Raw genomic sequence first — 15,081 nt, 5'->3', positions numbered from 1 at the left:
AACACACTTCAACTTCAAGCAGTGGAAGAAATTCAAGACTCCGAAGATGTATTTTTAATATTATTTTATATATTTATGTGGGATGTTATTTTATGTATTTATGTGGGATTGTATTTTCAATATTATTTTCTATCCGAAGATGAACTGTATTGTATGTTTAAGTTATATTATATGACAATATTGTGTTTAAAATATATTTCTCATAAAATAAATGGCTATCATATTTTAGATTCATTAGCATGCTATAGCTTATGATCCGCAGTATCCAGCCCTCGAGATATGAGTATTCTTACATTATAGGAGCACCATCGGTCACAGACTATTTTAGATGGCGACGTAAGCATTCCAATGCTACTCTTACTATTAATATTTTTTTAAAATCATATATATCATCTAATTATTATATCTTATTGCATGAGTCCAGACATCTTAGACTACGACGATCCGATGTTGACTTCTGAAGGACAGAGCATATCCCACTTAGAGTGGTGGATTATTTGCGATATCTTAGATTCTATGGAGTGTATTGGATTGGTCGCATACAGATGGACGTTGGTCTTATTACTGCCTTGCTTGAAAGATGACGTCCAAAGACACACACGTTTCATCTTTCATTCGGTGAGACGACCATCACGTTATAGGATGTCAGCATTCTTACTGGACTATCGGTTGATGACAATCCAGTTATCGGAGTTGATCCCATGCTTACCATTCCGGAGTGGCAGGCTTTATGCTTACGATTGCTAAGGTTTGAGCCCAACGTCCAGTTTTTCGATCATTCACGACTTAGGATAGAGTGTTTGGATGATCATTATCGATATTTTCACATTAGGGATGATGCACCAGAGGAGATGGTGCAGCAGTATGTTAGGGGTCAGGTGCTACGGTTGCTAGGTGGTGTTCTATTACCTGATACTTTATCGAACAAGATGAAGTTGATGTTTTTGCCATTATTGGAGGATTTAGAGTTCATTCGTAGGCTCAGTTGGGGCAGTGCAGTATTAGCTTACCTGTACAGGACTATGTGCTGGGATTCTTATGCCGACCAAAGTGAGATTGGTGGTTATCTTGTATTACTACAGGTATGTGAATTAAAAATTTATATTTTTAATATTTTTAAAAATTTAATATTGTAGCTTTGATTTGATATATCAGGTATGATTTTTTTAAAATTTACAGATTTGGACATGGAAGAGGATGCCGACTATTAGTCCATTACGGCGATAGTTGCTCGAGATGCCACCAGAGTAGCATGACTTTGATATTCCATTCAGACTAGACGGACCATTGGGATATAGGTATACAAAATTTGCTTCATTTACTTGAAATTTAGTATTATTTTAGATCCAAAAAAAATTATTTAATATGAGTAGACTGTCAAGCATATGGAACGTTGCATTCAACGTTCATCATGTATCGACGAGAGTGGCATGGGTTTATAGGTGCCAGCTGGATACATTAGTTGATACATATAGACAGATAAATTTTATTTATTTACAAATATCATTTTACAATATTCATAATCTATTAAAATTTTAGCTAACTAATTTTTTTTTATTTTAACTCTGCTATATACACATGAGATATTAGCTATATTGTCACAGATGTGTACAGTTGGACATGACATATGGATTGCTAGGGTGCTACTTATTTGTTTTGATGTGGTAGAGTGGCATCTTTCCGATCGTGTCCTGCGGCAGTTTGGTCAGATTCAGGGCATCCCAGAGCAGTTTGATACCAGCTAGAGACTTCATCGTATTGATCGATGAGGGAGAGCTCGTATTGATTGGCGTATCGACATGTAAAGTACATCGATATTTAGAATACACGTCGAGATCACATTGTTCATGGTGATCTCATTTTGAGAGGCCGTCCATATACTGAGGACTACATGATTTGATTTTTTAGCATTACAGTGCGAGTCATTAGACAGTCTCGGTATGCAATTCTAGGATATGAGGGTGAGAGTTATGCTGTGCGTCTTTTAGTAAGACCATGAAAATTATATTTTATATCAATATCTTTACTGCTAATAATTAAGATTAAAAAATAGTTTATATTGTTTATGTTATATTTATATTTTATATTTTATAATATATTGCTAATTTTATTTTTATTATGTGGACTGATTTTATGTCGGATCTTATGTTGGATGCTCATCGTGCTTTATCTATGACTGATGAGGATGAGCGGATTCGGATACTACGTGAGATAGAGAGAATAAGTTCGAAAATATTGGTGGTGATTGGTGTTGACCTAGATAGCTGTGCACCTTGGTATGGAGCAGCCGATGCTCCAGATATGAGATATACGCCTCATCATATGTTTCATATATACCATCACCGTATATTCCACAGATGTCATCTCTATACGCTGCACAGATACCTCCACCTTTTGATCCACAGATGGTAGCACCTTCTTCCTACATCTCTCACATGACATCACTGGGTACCAGTTAGCCACATGAGTATGATACTTTCTTTTCAGGTCCATCCGTATATCCAGATGAGAGGGTTGAGGGGGTCGCTGAGTCCATAGATGATCCGACAGTATCAGTTATTCCTGAGCAGCATAACTAGCAGACCTCTACTGATATAGAGGAGGAGCCATCACAGCAGATATAGGAGCAACCGTTGAGGACCTTCCTGAGAAGGTCCAAGCGACTACGGGTACTACGACGTCCTCGTGGAATTTAGTACTTTTTAAATTTGTACTTAGTATTTTTAAAACTTTTATTGTACTATTTTTTATACACTTGACATTTTTATTCTATTTTATATTATTAATTGTTGATTCTATTTTATATTATTTAATTTCAAGTGATCGGATATTATGCTTTGTGGACATGGATACATATAGTCTCATGTGTCTCAGAACATCATGGGAGAAAAAGTTATACTAAAAGGGCTATAAAAATTATAATATAAATAATAATAATATGTCAGGTAATTTAATTACATTTCTTGAAATATCTAAAAATAAGCTAAATCAGACAAGTCGGTGGGAACCAGCAAAGTTCAAACCGATTTTTTGATAAATGAGATGAATCGGACCACACTGGTACATCTCGATCTGGTACGAATACGAACAGTTACGTACGGTGCGGTATGGGCTGGTATAGGTCGGTAAGGCTTCGGTACATTATGGTGCTTTTACCAACCGCTCGGTGCGATGCGGTTTGGGCTACTATAAGTCGGTACGAGATGATACGGATTGATTTTTTATTTTTTATCTTTTTTTTAAATTTATTTGAATTAAAATTAAAATTTTTATTTTATTTTTTTTGAATTAAAATTTATTTTAATTAAATTTAAAATTTTTATTTTTTTTAAAATTCATAATTATAATTATAATTATAATTTTTATTTATTTATTTATTTTTTTATTTTTAAAATTTAAAATTTATATTTTTTTATTTTTTTATATTTAAGCCCATTTTTGAAAACACCATTTCAAGTGATCGGATATTATGCTTTATAGACGTGGATACACATAGTCTCATGTGTCTCATATGTCTTAGAATTAAAATTTTTATTTTTTTAAAAAATTTAAAATTATAATTATAATTTTTTTTATTTTTTTAATTTATTTTTTTGGGGTACTTTTTCTCTTTTTTGGGATATTTTATTAAAAAAATTAATTTGAAATGGAAAAAGTAATTTGAAATGGTGATTTTTTTAAATTCAAATTCAAATTTTTATTTTTTTATAATTTAAAATTTTAATTTTAATTTTTTTCTCATTTTTTACCATTTTTTCTTATTTTTTACCATTTTTTCTTATTTTTATCTTATTTTTTTTATTTTTTAGGTATTTTTTTGGGATATTTTTTAAAAAAATTAATTTGAAATGGGAAAAGTAATTTGAAATGGTATTTTTTATTTGAATTAAAATTAAAATTTTTATTTTTTTTTTAAATTTAAAATTAAAATTTTTATTTTTTTCTAATTTTTTTAATTAGGATATTTTTTTAAAAAAATTAATTTGAAATGGGGATACTAATTTGAAATGGTGATTTTTATTTGAATTAAAATTAATTTTTTTAAAAAAATTTAAAATTATAATTTTTATTTTTTTCTATTTTTATTTTTTTATGGTATTTTTTATTTTTTTTATTTCTTAAAAAAATTAATTTGAAATAGGGATTGTAATTGGAAATGATGATTTTTATTTGAATTAAAATTAAAATTTTTATTTTTTTAAATTTAGGATTATAATTTTTATTTTTTTGCATTCTTTTTTATTTTTTTATGATATTTTTTATTTTTTTATTTTTTAGACCTATTTTTTGGGATATTTTTTTAAAAAAATAATTTAAAATGGAGATACTAATTTGAAATGATGATTTTTATTTGAATCAAAATTAAAATTTTTATTTTTTTATAAATTTAAAATTATAATTTTTATTTTTTTTTATTTTTTTATTTTTTTTGGAGAAGTAAATAATTAAAGTTACCATTAGAAATGACGTTTTTGAAAACACTATTTTAAATGGCGTTTTTGAAAATGCTATTTGAAATGATGTTTTTAAAAATACCATTTCAAATGGTGACTTTAAATTTTTTTTTTTTTGATCATCTATATGGAGTAGAGAGAGTGGTGACGTGGACACTATAAAACGTCATTTCAAATAACGTTTTATAAATTTATATTATTTTTATAAATAAATTAAAAAATATATTATTTTCATAAATAATTTTTTAAAAAATTATTTAGATAATAAATACTATGATGTCAATAATTGCTTGATTTTTTGTACCAAGAATTGATGGAAGAACGAACCACCAAACTCCAAGGGGCCGTCACGAGACGCTACAAACAAGCCCACACCAAACACCCCTACAACAAGGGCCCTAAAACTCTCAAGTCCCCCTATCCTTTCTGCATGGCCGACACGTGAGCACTCCACCCTTGCGTGAACACCAATTACACGCACAATGTCCATCAACCCGGAATTTTGTGGTGGATGTAGAAAAATAAGGGGTGGGATTGGGGAAGATTCCTAAACTTCACGGGAGACTGATACCCTCACACACGAAGACAAAGGTGGAGAGCGACAGGAGCATGTATCACTCTATCCAGCCTTGTCCTCTTTTGGGGCCACAGTTTTGGGCTTCATATGCCAGGTTCCACCCACGGCGGCCACAAGTTAGCTAAAAATGATGTTGAAGTGCAGATGGGAACATGTGAGAGCACATGCTATGGCTCCCCCACAGTCTCTCCATGCACATGGATGGCGTCCATGGGTTTTTTATCTCTAGCGTCCAAACATCAGCATGCATTGCTCTTCTTGCTGCAGTTTTATGGCTTTAGATCATCTACTTCTAACTAGTAACTATAACCTCATATTTGATTGTACAAAGAAATAATACTAACTCTCTTGTGCTAAATGTTCATTTGACCCATGAAAATCTTCTGCGTTCCAAAAATATTATATATAATTGTATCAAGAACCATAATATTTTGTTGAAGACTTACATATATTAAAACAATTTACGATGAAAGTATTTTGATTATGAATTTTTTTTTTGTAGCAATATATAGGTCACGTGATCTCTAGAGCTATTTTTTTAATGATAAAATAGATGTTCAAACAACATTATTACGAGTCATAGATATTTTAGCAAAGAATATCAATACTGTTACAAAATATTGAATATTTTATGATAAATTATTATTTTCGCCATCTATGACTTTTCGTGACTGAGCATTCGCACCATCTATATATATATATATATATATATATATGGATTTGCATATATATATATATATATATATATATATATATATATATATGGATTTGCATAGAACTTATTGAATTGGCCGGCCAAACTATTTCTTGGTGATACAAGAAATGCTCCTATATGTACAATCTTCAGGTACTATAATGCAGATTCCTGTCTTCTCTTGTGCATCACATGAACTCACTCAACTTCAATTCAGCTTGTTTTCTTACCGTGGCTCACGGGTCATCCTTAGCTTCTGAAGCCAGTTTCAATGCAGTGCTTGTTTTTTTTTCCGGTTGGGAATGCATTGCTTGCTCACGGGATATACATCGGGCAGTGTGTCGATATATTTGTCCCAAGAATTTAAATGACCACAATCTATTATGGATTGGGAAAACAATTAACTCGAGATGGGCAATTTAATTGAAGACACTAAGAACCTGAACAACTAAAAAATTGACAAAGATTAGAATATAATAAAGACCTAAAAGATTAAAACTTATGGCTCCTTGGATGGAGCCCAGGTGTCCAGGACCACAACATGGAACTCTTACCACTAAACTACAACATCAACCATACTTATGGTTGGAAAGAATATATTAAGCTACTAATCAAAGGATATCTATTATAACTTAACTAAGAAGTATAAGAACAGAATAGCCAATTGGGTCCACCATATACATTTCACAAGAAACAGGTGGCTTTTCTTCTGTCCCTGCAAAGCCACCAGAGGAACCGGCCAAAAACTACCAACTGCTCTCTCTCTCTCTCTCTCTCTCTCCCATCCAACTCCACAACTGTAGCATTATTGCATCCTTTTTTATGATTTGATGATGGGTACTGTCTTTTTGTGCATAGAGCCAAAACCAACGGTCTATATAAACCCCAGTTTCCTCACCAATTTTCCTCAGCCTGGAGAACGCAAGGCTTTCTAATCCCAGCATTGTTCCTTCTTTAGCTCGGCCATGGCAAGCAAAATGCGTATTGTGGTTCTAAGCTTTGTCTTCATGCTCCTCCTATCCATTGAAGGCCAGGTCTCTCTCTCTCTCTAAACGTTAGAATTATTAACCATCCATAGGGTGTCAGTGGAGATCCATGTCCATTACATGGATTGTATTGGTTTGTTTCACAGTACCATGATCTTTGAGTTAAACATCCATTTCAGCAAAGCGTGGTAATGCTCAATGATATGTGATATTTCATATGATCCATAGAATTGGAAGTTTAAGTTACTGAAAAATGGATTTAAAATCTTAGTTGTTCATATAATTGGGGCCTTGCCATAGCAGAATGGATCATCAAATGTGTATCAACTGTCCTATGTTCTAGCAAGTAGTTAATAACGCATAACACATGCATGATTGTCTCCACAATAATAGCAGTATATATAAAGACCATGGAAGCATAACAATGGCTGCATTGTGAATGCAGGCTAATCACCATTCTCCAAGTCCAGCTGCCCAACCAGCAAACACTCCAAGCCCAACTCCTCAACCCATCAAATTTCCTTTGGTGAGGTTCCACTGAACCCTTCTCTTCCCATCTTTGTATTTCACTTGAAATTTTCCTAGCCAACTATAACTCCATCATGCTTGAATTGCAGTATGGAACAACTCAAGGAAGCCTCCAACCCCAAGGTAAGAACATTTTCTTACCCATTTTAACTTCACTCTTTCTTCATCTCACTTCTTTCACTAAGAATTATGCGGTCATGATCCTTCTGCAGAATGCCCAGGCCGTTGCACATCTCGATGCTCGGCGACTGCCTACAAGAAGCCATGCATGTTCTTCTGCCAGAAGTGCTGCGCCAAGTGCCTCTGTGTGCCTCCTGGCACGTATGGGAACAAGCAGTTCTGCCCTTGCTACAACAATTGGAAGACCAAGAGAGGGGGACCAAAGTGCCCATGATGGATGATCTATTCCTTCTTTATGGACTCTCTCTGTCTTTGGAGTGCCATGTAGCTATCTAGCTTTTGGCTGAGCCATGTTGTAGTTATGGTCCAAACTTTAGACACCCGAGCCTATTAGTTGGACAAGGTTGGGCTGGAGCCAGGTTCCACAGTATTGTTATGATGGTTTAAAGGGTACTTATTGTATATATCTTAGTTGTTCTGCTTCTTGGCCATTCCCTAGGCTTTGTCATGATGGATACGGTGTAACTGAGTTTTGAAGTGGATCGAGGACATTGAGATCAAAATTAGGTGGGTTTAAAAGCGTGAAGTAATATTTCTCTCCTGAACTTGGCTTAACCCGCAGCTTGTTTCGGTCTTCTAAGGAATGATTCATGATAAATGTTCTTTTCTATGCATCATAAGTTCAAAATAAAACTCATTTATTCCCACAAGAAGAACTAAAAGCTTGTTTTAAATCTGATAAACCATGTGAGAAAGTAAGATGCTTCACCTCTTTGGTTTCTCAGAGAGTGATAAAATTATCATTTTCAATAGAAAACAAAGTAAACAGAAAATAGAAGTAGGAATTTTCTGTTATTTGATTGCACTTATAAAAGAGAATGTTGTGGAGGAGGGCCTTTGCTCTAGTTTAGTAATGCAACATATTTTATTCGACATTTAAAAAAAAAAACAATCAGATTGAGCTTTTTCTATGTTTCGGACGTTCAAGAACTATGGAACCTATAACTGATTGATACCTTCTTGCATAAAAAATAAGTTAAACGTATTATCAATTTCAACACACATAAACATTATACATACATATCTATAAATATATATGCGTGTGTGTGTGTGTGTGTGTATGTATGTAGGTATGTATACGTATATGTATATGTATATGGGCTTTAGGTGACCAGTCAGCATTTAATTAATAGTTTAATAAGAGTAATGTCAATTACCTTCAATGTATCTTCAACCTCTTTCATGTGATCGGTTTGGGCTATTTAATTCTATTGCCTACGTGTCTCTCTGCTCAAAAGAGGAGAGCACTTAAGTTATATTTAGCAGTTCTCAGAAAGATTACTAGTTATTCTGACTTCATGTTAACTACAACCCAAATTTTAATATATGACAGCAGAATGCTCTAATTTCCTCAAGAACTAGTTTTTTTGATGATAATGGAGGCTAAGGAATCGCCACCAGTCCTTTATTGAAAAAAGAATAAATGAGAAGGTTTAAAGATTCTGAAAGTTACAAAAACTGAGCACTCAGGAAAAAAAAAAATACAAATCCTAAAAAAGTTACAGAAGATGAACAGTAGTACGTTTGATCGCTGTCCAAACTTTTCCAAAGTCAGCAACCTCCTCAAGAACTAATTGCATCGAAACATTCGTTACAAGGACAGAAGCAATGCAGGATCTACAACTATATCTCTAGGTAGAGGAATGTCATACCATGAAGATAAAAGCAGCACAAAATTTACTGTTTGTGACCAAGCAGGGATAGATGATGGTCTAGAGGAGGGTCCGACAGTGCAAAAAAATTATCCTAAAACTGTGTAGCCAGTTGTAATCCCTATGAAACTACAATGAACTTATTGACAACAATATGTTCCCTTTTCATGGTGAAGCGTTTTCAGTAAGAATCTCACTACTGTTTTTACATTACACTAGATTAGTGGGAAGCTAATCAACTTGCATAACAGTTCATAATAATAACAACACTTTCACAAAACCATGTTTTTAAGAAAAATAATCTAGAAATTTATGTTCAATTTTCCATGGAATATTAAGACTTGTCCATCCTACAGCCAGTTTCAAAATCCGAGAAGAAAGAAGTCACCTTCTGCATTATTTCCACCCAAATATCTTTCAAAGAGCACCAAGTATCAGCTGATCACTTGTGGATGTAGAATGAACCATGAGATTGACAAGCTCATATTTGGTCCATTTGTTCTGAGATGCTGGCCATCCGAAAACTCCACCTCTACTTATAGTCAGCTACAGATTGCATGTGCCTGCAAGAGTGAAAAAAGAAAACAATTTGATCATGCCTCAATCCTTATCAGAGGTTCTTCTTGCTCTTTTGCTTCTGAAGTCTCTTGCTTTCGTCTTCCGATGGCTTTCTTCATCTGGAAGCTGGTAGTTCATCAGTATCTTCATTCTTCTGTTCAACATTGCAAGGAGAGACAACTTCACCTATTTGATGATCATCATCTTGGACTTGGTTTCTATTAGTTTCTTTTTGTCTGTTTCCGTTCAACGTGGCCTCCACCCTAAACCCTCCACATGGCCTCCAACCTTTAAAAAAATATTAAAATTTTAAAATGAAAACCGCATGTTGAAGATGTGATTTCAGAATTAAAACCATATCTTCAACATGCGGTTTTATATATTTTCTGTTCAAAAATGAATCATTTACGGTATTTAAAAAGTACCATAAGATGCTGTGCATGCTTCAGAAATGTCCATCAAAAAATGAGTGACCGCGCACGCATTAAAATACTAAGAAAAAAAATAGATAAACATCAGAAGTATTTGAATAGTTTAGATAAACATCACATAATTGTCCTTTTTTTGATGGACATCTCAATATATACACAGCACCGTGTGGTACTTTTTGAGTACCGTAGAGAATCCCGTTCTTTTCCATTTCCTCCCTCCTCACACGATCTGCGTCAAATTGAAACTGCATTTTGAACATGCGGTTTTAAGTGAAATTAAAACTACATCTTGAACATGCGGTTTTAATTCTTTTATTTTTCACCCCGTGATCATTTTTTCCTTCAGTCGTTCCCTTCATGATCAACCTCCTCCCCACCCGACAAGTTCATTTGGTCCCCTTCTCCTCCTCCTCATCCTTTGACCGGTCTCCTTCTCCTCTTGCCACCGGTGTCTGCTCCTCCCCGATCGGCCTCTGCCTCTTGTGATCGATCTTTTTCCCCTTTCTCTTGTTGTGGCCCCTCCTGACCGACTTTTTTTCCTTTCGTCATGGTCCCTTCCCACTCTGAGCAACCTCTATATATTATTCTTTTACCGATCTCCACAAGCAAATCGATTCAATAGCTTCAAAAAGAGGTGGTATGTCGAAAGCAAAGAAAGCTCGTATAGAAAAAGAAAAACAATCGGCATGTAGGTACGAAGAAGGTTTATTTTTGAATAATGAATATGGAGAAAAGTTTAGATATAATTATTCTCGTAGAAAAGTTGTGGGAGGGAGGATAGTGGACCTAGATCAACTTGATGATTTTTAAATTAGATTTTTATTTAAAAGAATGGGTTGGTTATCAATGATTACTCTCTAACAAGCCAACCTATCCTACGCTAATGAAGTATTTTTATAGCAATTTTAGTTTTGACAGACCAAATTGTTCTATTTCGTCTTATGTCAAAGGAAAGATTATTAAGTTTGACTCTAGTATGCTTGATCAAATATTGGGCATTCTGTCAGATAGTGATGAGTATTTAGCATTACTCATTGAAATCATCGAGTTTTAAAATATCTTCCCTCTGCCAGAAATATTTATGAGGATAATAGTTTAGTTGGTACCGCCAAACCTAGTGCATATGCATTACCTTTGTTGAATCATTTCATTTATCATATTTTTACATTTAATTTTCTATCTAGAGGGGATCATAGAGATAATGTATTATTCCTAGATATTTATCTCCTGCAAATGATACTTTCAGGTGGTAGGGTTAATTTGTCATATATGATGACCCATTATATGAATGAGTGCTTTCAATGTGCAAAATCTTGTTGACCCTATGGAGCTATCATAACTATCATCTTCGAGGCATTTGATGTCCGTATCAGTGATGATGATGAAATTATGAAGCTTAAACCCACTGATATCTTAAATGCTAACAAATATCTTAAATCATATGATCCACTACTCATTTGAAAATGCTAACAAATATCTTAACTTAGATCAATACAAATAAGTTCGGTACAATCTCGAATATGACAGTAACATAAAAAAAAAGTAATACATATATGTGGCAGTAATACATATAAGTTATGTCCCACATGGAGGCCATCTCCTCATCCGTATAGGTTATTTTCGACCATGTGTTGGTTCTGATTCACTTGATCCTACATCATCCTCCATATAATGATAACTATGTGCAACTCCTTCACCAATATAGTCAACATGATATAAAGGACCCTCGTCGGTCACTTCCACCGCATGCTCAAAACACACAGCTATCTCTGAAACATAGGAGAACTGACTCACATCCTCATGTATATATGCGACTGATGAGATGTACGGAGTGTATGAAGGAAACTCTGCCATTGAGACTGGAGAGGTAATACGTCGTTGACTACCTCATCTGTGCCGAGCTGGAGGACATGGTCCATCTGATGCCGGATGTCCAAAAGCTGATGGAGTCTCTTGACTTGTCTGGGGATCAGGAGGATGGACACGCATGGAGATGTGACTATGTTGGTCGACAGCATCTAGCATGGATGTGCAAATATCCTGCATAGCGTGCGAGGATGTGGATATCGACTTTGGATAAGCAAGATGATGTATCCTCGCCAAGTTGTCACTCTGACATAGCAGAGAATCAACTGGTGTTCGATATAAATAAAAGTAATAAGGATCCATGAATTGTATTGAAATTAAGTTAATAAGCATACTAGATAATCAAACGTAACACCACTGCGACCAATGAAACGTCGAGTGATGCATCGGTACCACTGCATATACATATCATTGAAGTCCATGGTACCATCAACTGGAGGCCCATCTATAACATAGTCTCGACGGCTCTCCCATAAATGGAGGAAATGCTGATGAGTAATATCCCAATCCTGATCGACACATCCTCTGAGGTCAATCCCATGTAGTCTGGCATCCGTATCACAATCGTCTAGAATGGGCTGCTGGATTTCAAACTACGGCAACACTCTATCAAGAAAATGCCACTCTACAATATAGAAACAAATGAGCGGCACTCATCTACACTATATATCTTGTCCGTCAAAGTAGTAATCAGGTAGCTCCACCATGACATCGATAGTATATGGCTGCCATATTATTTATGAATGAAAAAGATGAAGTATAAGTAATTAACATAAACTTATGGAAATAACTTCTAATAAAAATGAGATACAGATGTAATGCTTACCTAATCTGTAGTCTGTCGATCGAGATGGTATCGATATGCAATGAGTACATGGGTTGATACATCTCTGATCGAAAAAAATCTCTCCATCTGTACATATAATAACAAACATCTATTGGACATGATTTATATATACCTATAAAGATTATTCAATCTTATTGCGTACCTCATACTTAATGGACTAGTTGGCAATGCACCACCATCAGGTAGATCCATAATAGGATCTGCAGCAAGCTGATCTAATCTATGTGGTGCTATAAAAGAAAACCTATCCCATGCCCGCAACTGCAATAATATCAAGGATTTGGCTATTTCATGTGCATCTTTTCAGCTTTCCCTATACATCTCTCTATATAACCATGCAAGGCCGGCACTGCCCCAACTATAGTGTCCCGCAGTTTCAAAGTTCTCAAGTAAAGGTAAAAGTATAATATGCACTATATTATTAGATTTTTCATAAAATAGACATCCGCCCATGAGTTGTAGAATGTATACCCTAGCATAACACCATATCGTAAAGTCACCGGCATTGGAGGATAACTTAGTAAATTGCTCTCTCAATCAGACTGCACTGAGCCATGACCCCTGAAGTCTACACGGAGGTGGGACAACGCCTAATAGATTCAGACAAATTTGATGCCAATTTTGTCGTGCACTGCCTATCACTGGTAGTCCATCAATGGGCAATCCGAGCTGGATAGCAACATCCTGCAATGTGATGGTGCACTTCCCCCAAGGTAGATGAAACATATAAGTCTCTGACCGCTATCGCTCTACGAATGCTGTGATCAAGTGCCAGTCAAACTGTATGAATCCAACATGATTTAATCCATAGAATCCGGCCTGGCGTAGATATGGCACAATGCATCCGTCCACTCATGTCGACCTGTGCAATGCTAGCTCCCTCCAACGATAGGTGAGAAACTACGACTCCTTGCAATAATAAGTGAAAAATATCAATACTAAAATTAATTGAATATAATGAACCTTTTAAAGAAGATATTAATGATATAAATACGTACCTCACCATCTCATACTATCGATAATCGATGATCAGCCTGGTCATGTAATACAGAATCATTTGCAGGCCTTGGATCCATGTATACGATATGCTGCAAGTATTGGACAATGGTTAGTAAAAATATTTTATAAATATATTCATTTTAATAACTTTGATTGGTCGCATTGTAATAAAACTTTTATCACAACTCAACTTAATAAAATATATGTATGTTTGACATGTAAGTGTCTATCTTAATGAAATAGTTTTAGTACACTTCTACTTGATACAACATTATAATTGCATTGTTTTACGGTAGATATCATTCTCTATTTATTGTTCTTGGACATGTTCGTCTGTCATGGCCTACCTCTCCATAGACTCAACGTATAGCATGGTTGCTGGATTCCCTCCAATCCATTTCATTTTGTAGCCTTAAGGAGCATGGTCTATCCTTTCGTCATAACCGTTCTTGCACAGGTATGATGATATACTCATTGTGGCTTCGTGACCAATATTCTTGATATAGTATGAGATGAAATTAACCAATACACTCATTGTCCCTATCTGTTCTCCGATTTGCATTGTCATTCCTAAATCCCGATCACCTACTTCAAAATTATCTCGGTCACGAATATCTTCGATGTCTTCTAAGGCTTGCACCTTTAGGTACAACTCTGCACTGAATAAACATGGATGAAAATTTATCATTGAAAAGATTATCTCCATATCATCGTTATCGATAATCGGAATAGCTTATACTTGATTACTGATGGTTGCACAACTTGTAGATATCTATATATTATTATTATTTTATTTTATTTTCTATCAACACGAAAGACTTTGTAAAATTTATCCTCCAACTCCTCATATTTTATTCCATTTTTAATTTTAATAGCCTTTTATGGTCGCCCAATGTACTCAATGCCATACGGTCCATTAACTATCGAACCATTAAGATAACATAAGGCTGTGATAATTTCTGTCACTACATACACAATAAAAAGAGTAAATTTAGCTCGCTATCAAATAAATGTATATAAATTACAAATAAACTTGCATATGCCCATTCTAGAAGGTTTACATGTATACATACATGCACACTTGTATATGTAGATAAATACATACATCATATACTTACATAAATAGACTTGTATGTATATGTACATACATGCAAACATACATGTATGTATACATGCATACATATATCCATTATTAATCTGCTAAAACTAAAAAAATTACTTACTTTAATATGCTAAAATAAAAACCTAATTTCTAATAAAATGTGGTATATCCAATGATAATTTAAATAACTTACTAATATATTTTAAT

At 34.4% G+C, this 15,081-nt stretch overlaps 1 protein-coding gene across 1 annotated transcript; it reads left to right on the top strand.

The window, feature by feature from the left end:
- Nucleotides 1-6,608: 6,608 nt before the first annotated feature.
- On the top strand, nucleotides 6,609-8,033 carry LOC105057659 (uncharacterized). Its single transcript, XM_010940331.4, has 4 exons — nucleotides 6,609-6,759; nucleotides 7,157-7,237; nucleotides 7,329-7,362; nucleotides 7,452-8,033. The coding sequence occupies exons 1-4, from the start codon at nucleotides 6,691-6,693 to the stop codon at nucleotides 7,631-7,633; spliced, it is 366 nt and encodes a 121-aa protein (XP_010938633.2). The 5' UTR covers nucleotides 6,609-6,690; the 3' UTR covers nucleotides 7,634-8,033.
- The last annotated feature ends 7,048 nt before the right edge of the window (nucleotides 8,034-15,081 follow it).

Source organism: Elaeis guineensis, chromosome 14 (assembly GCF_000442705.2).
Source record: "Elaeis guineensis isolate ETL-2024a chromosome 14, EG11, whole genome shotgun sequence".
Classification (NCBI taxonomy): domain Eukaryota; kingdom Viridiplantae; phylum Streptophyta; class Magnoliopsida; order Arecales; family Arecaceae; genus Elaeis; species Elaeis guineensis.
The sequence above is the reverse complement of the archived record's forward strand: the minus strand, read 5'-3'. Positions and strand labels throughout refer to the sequence as shown.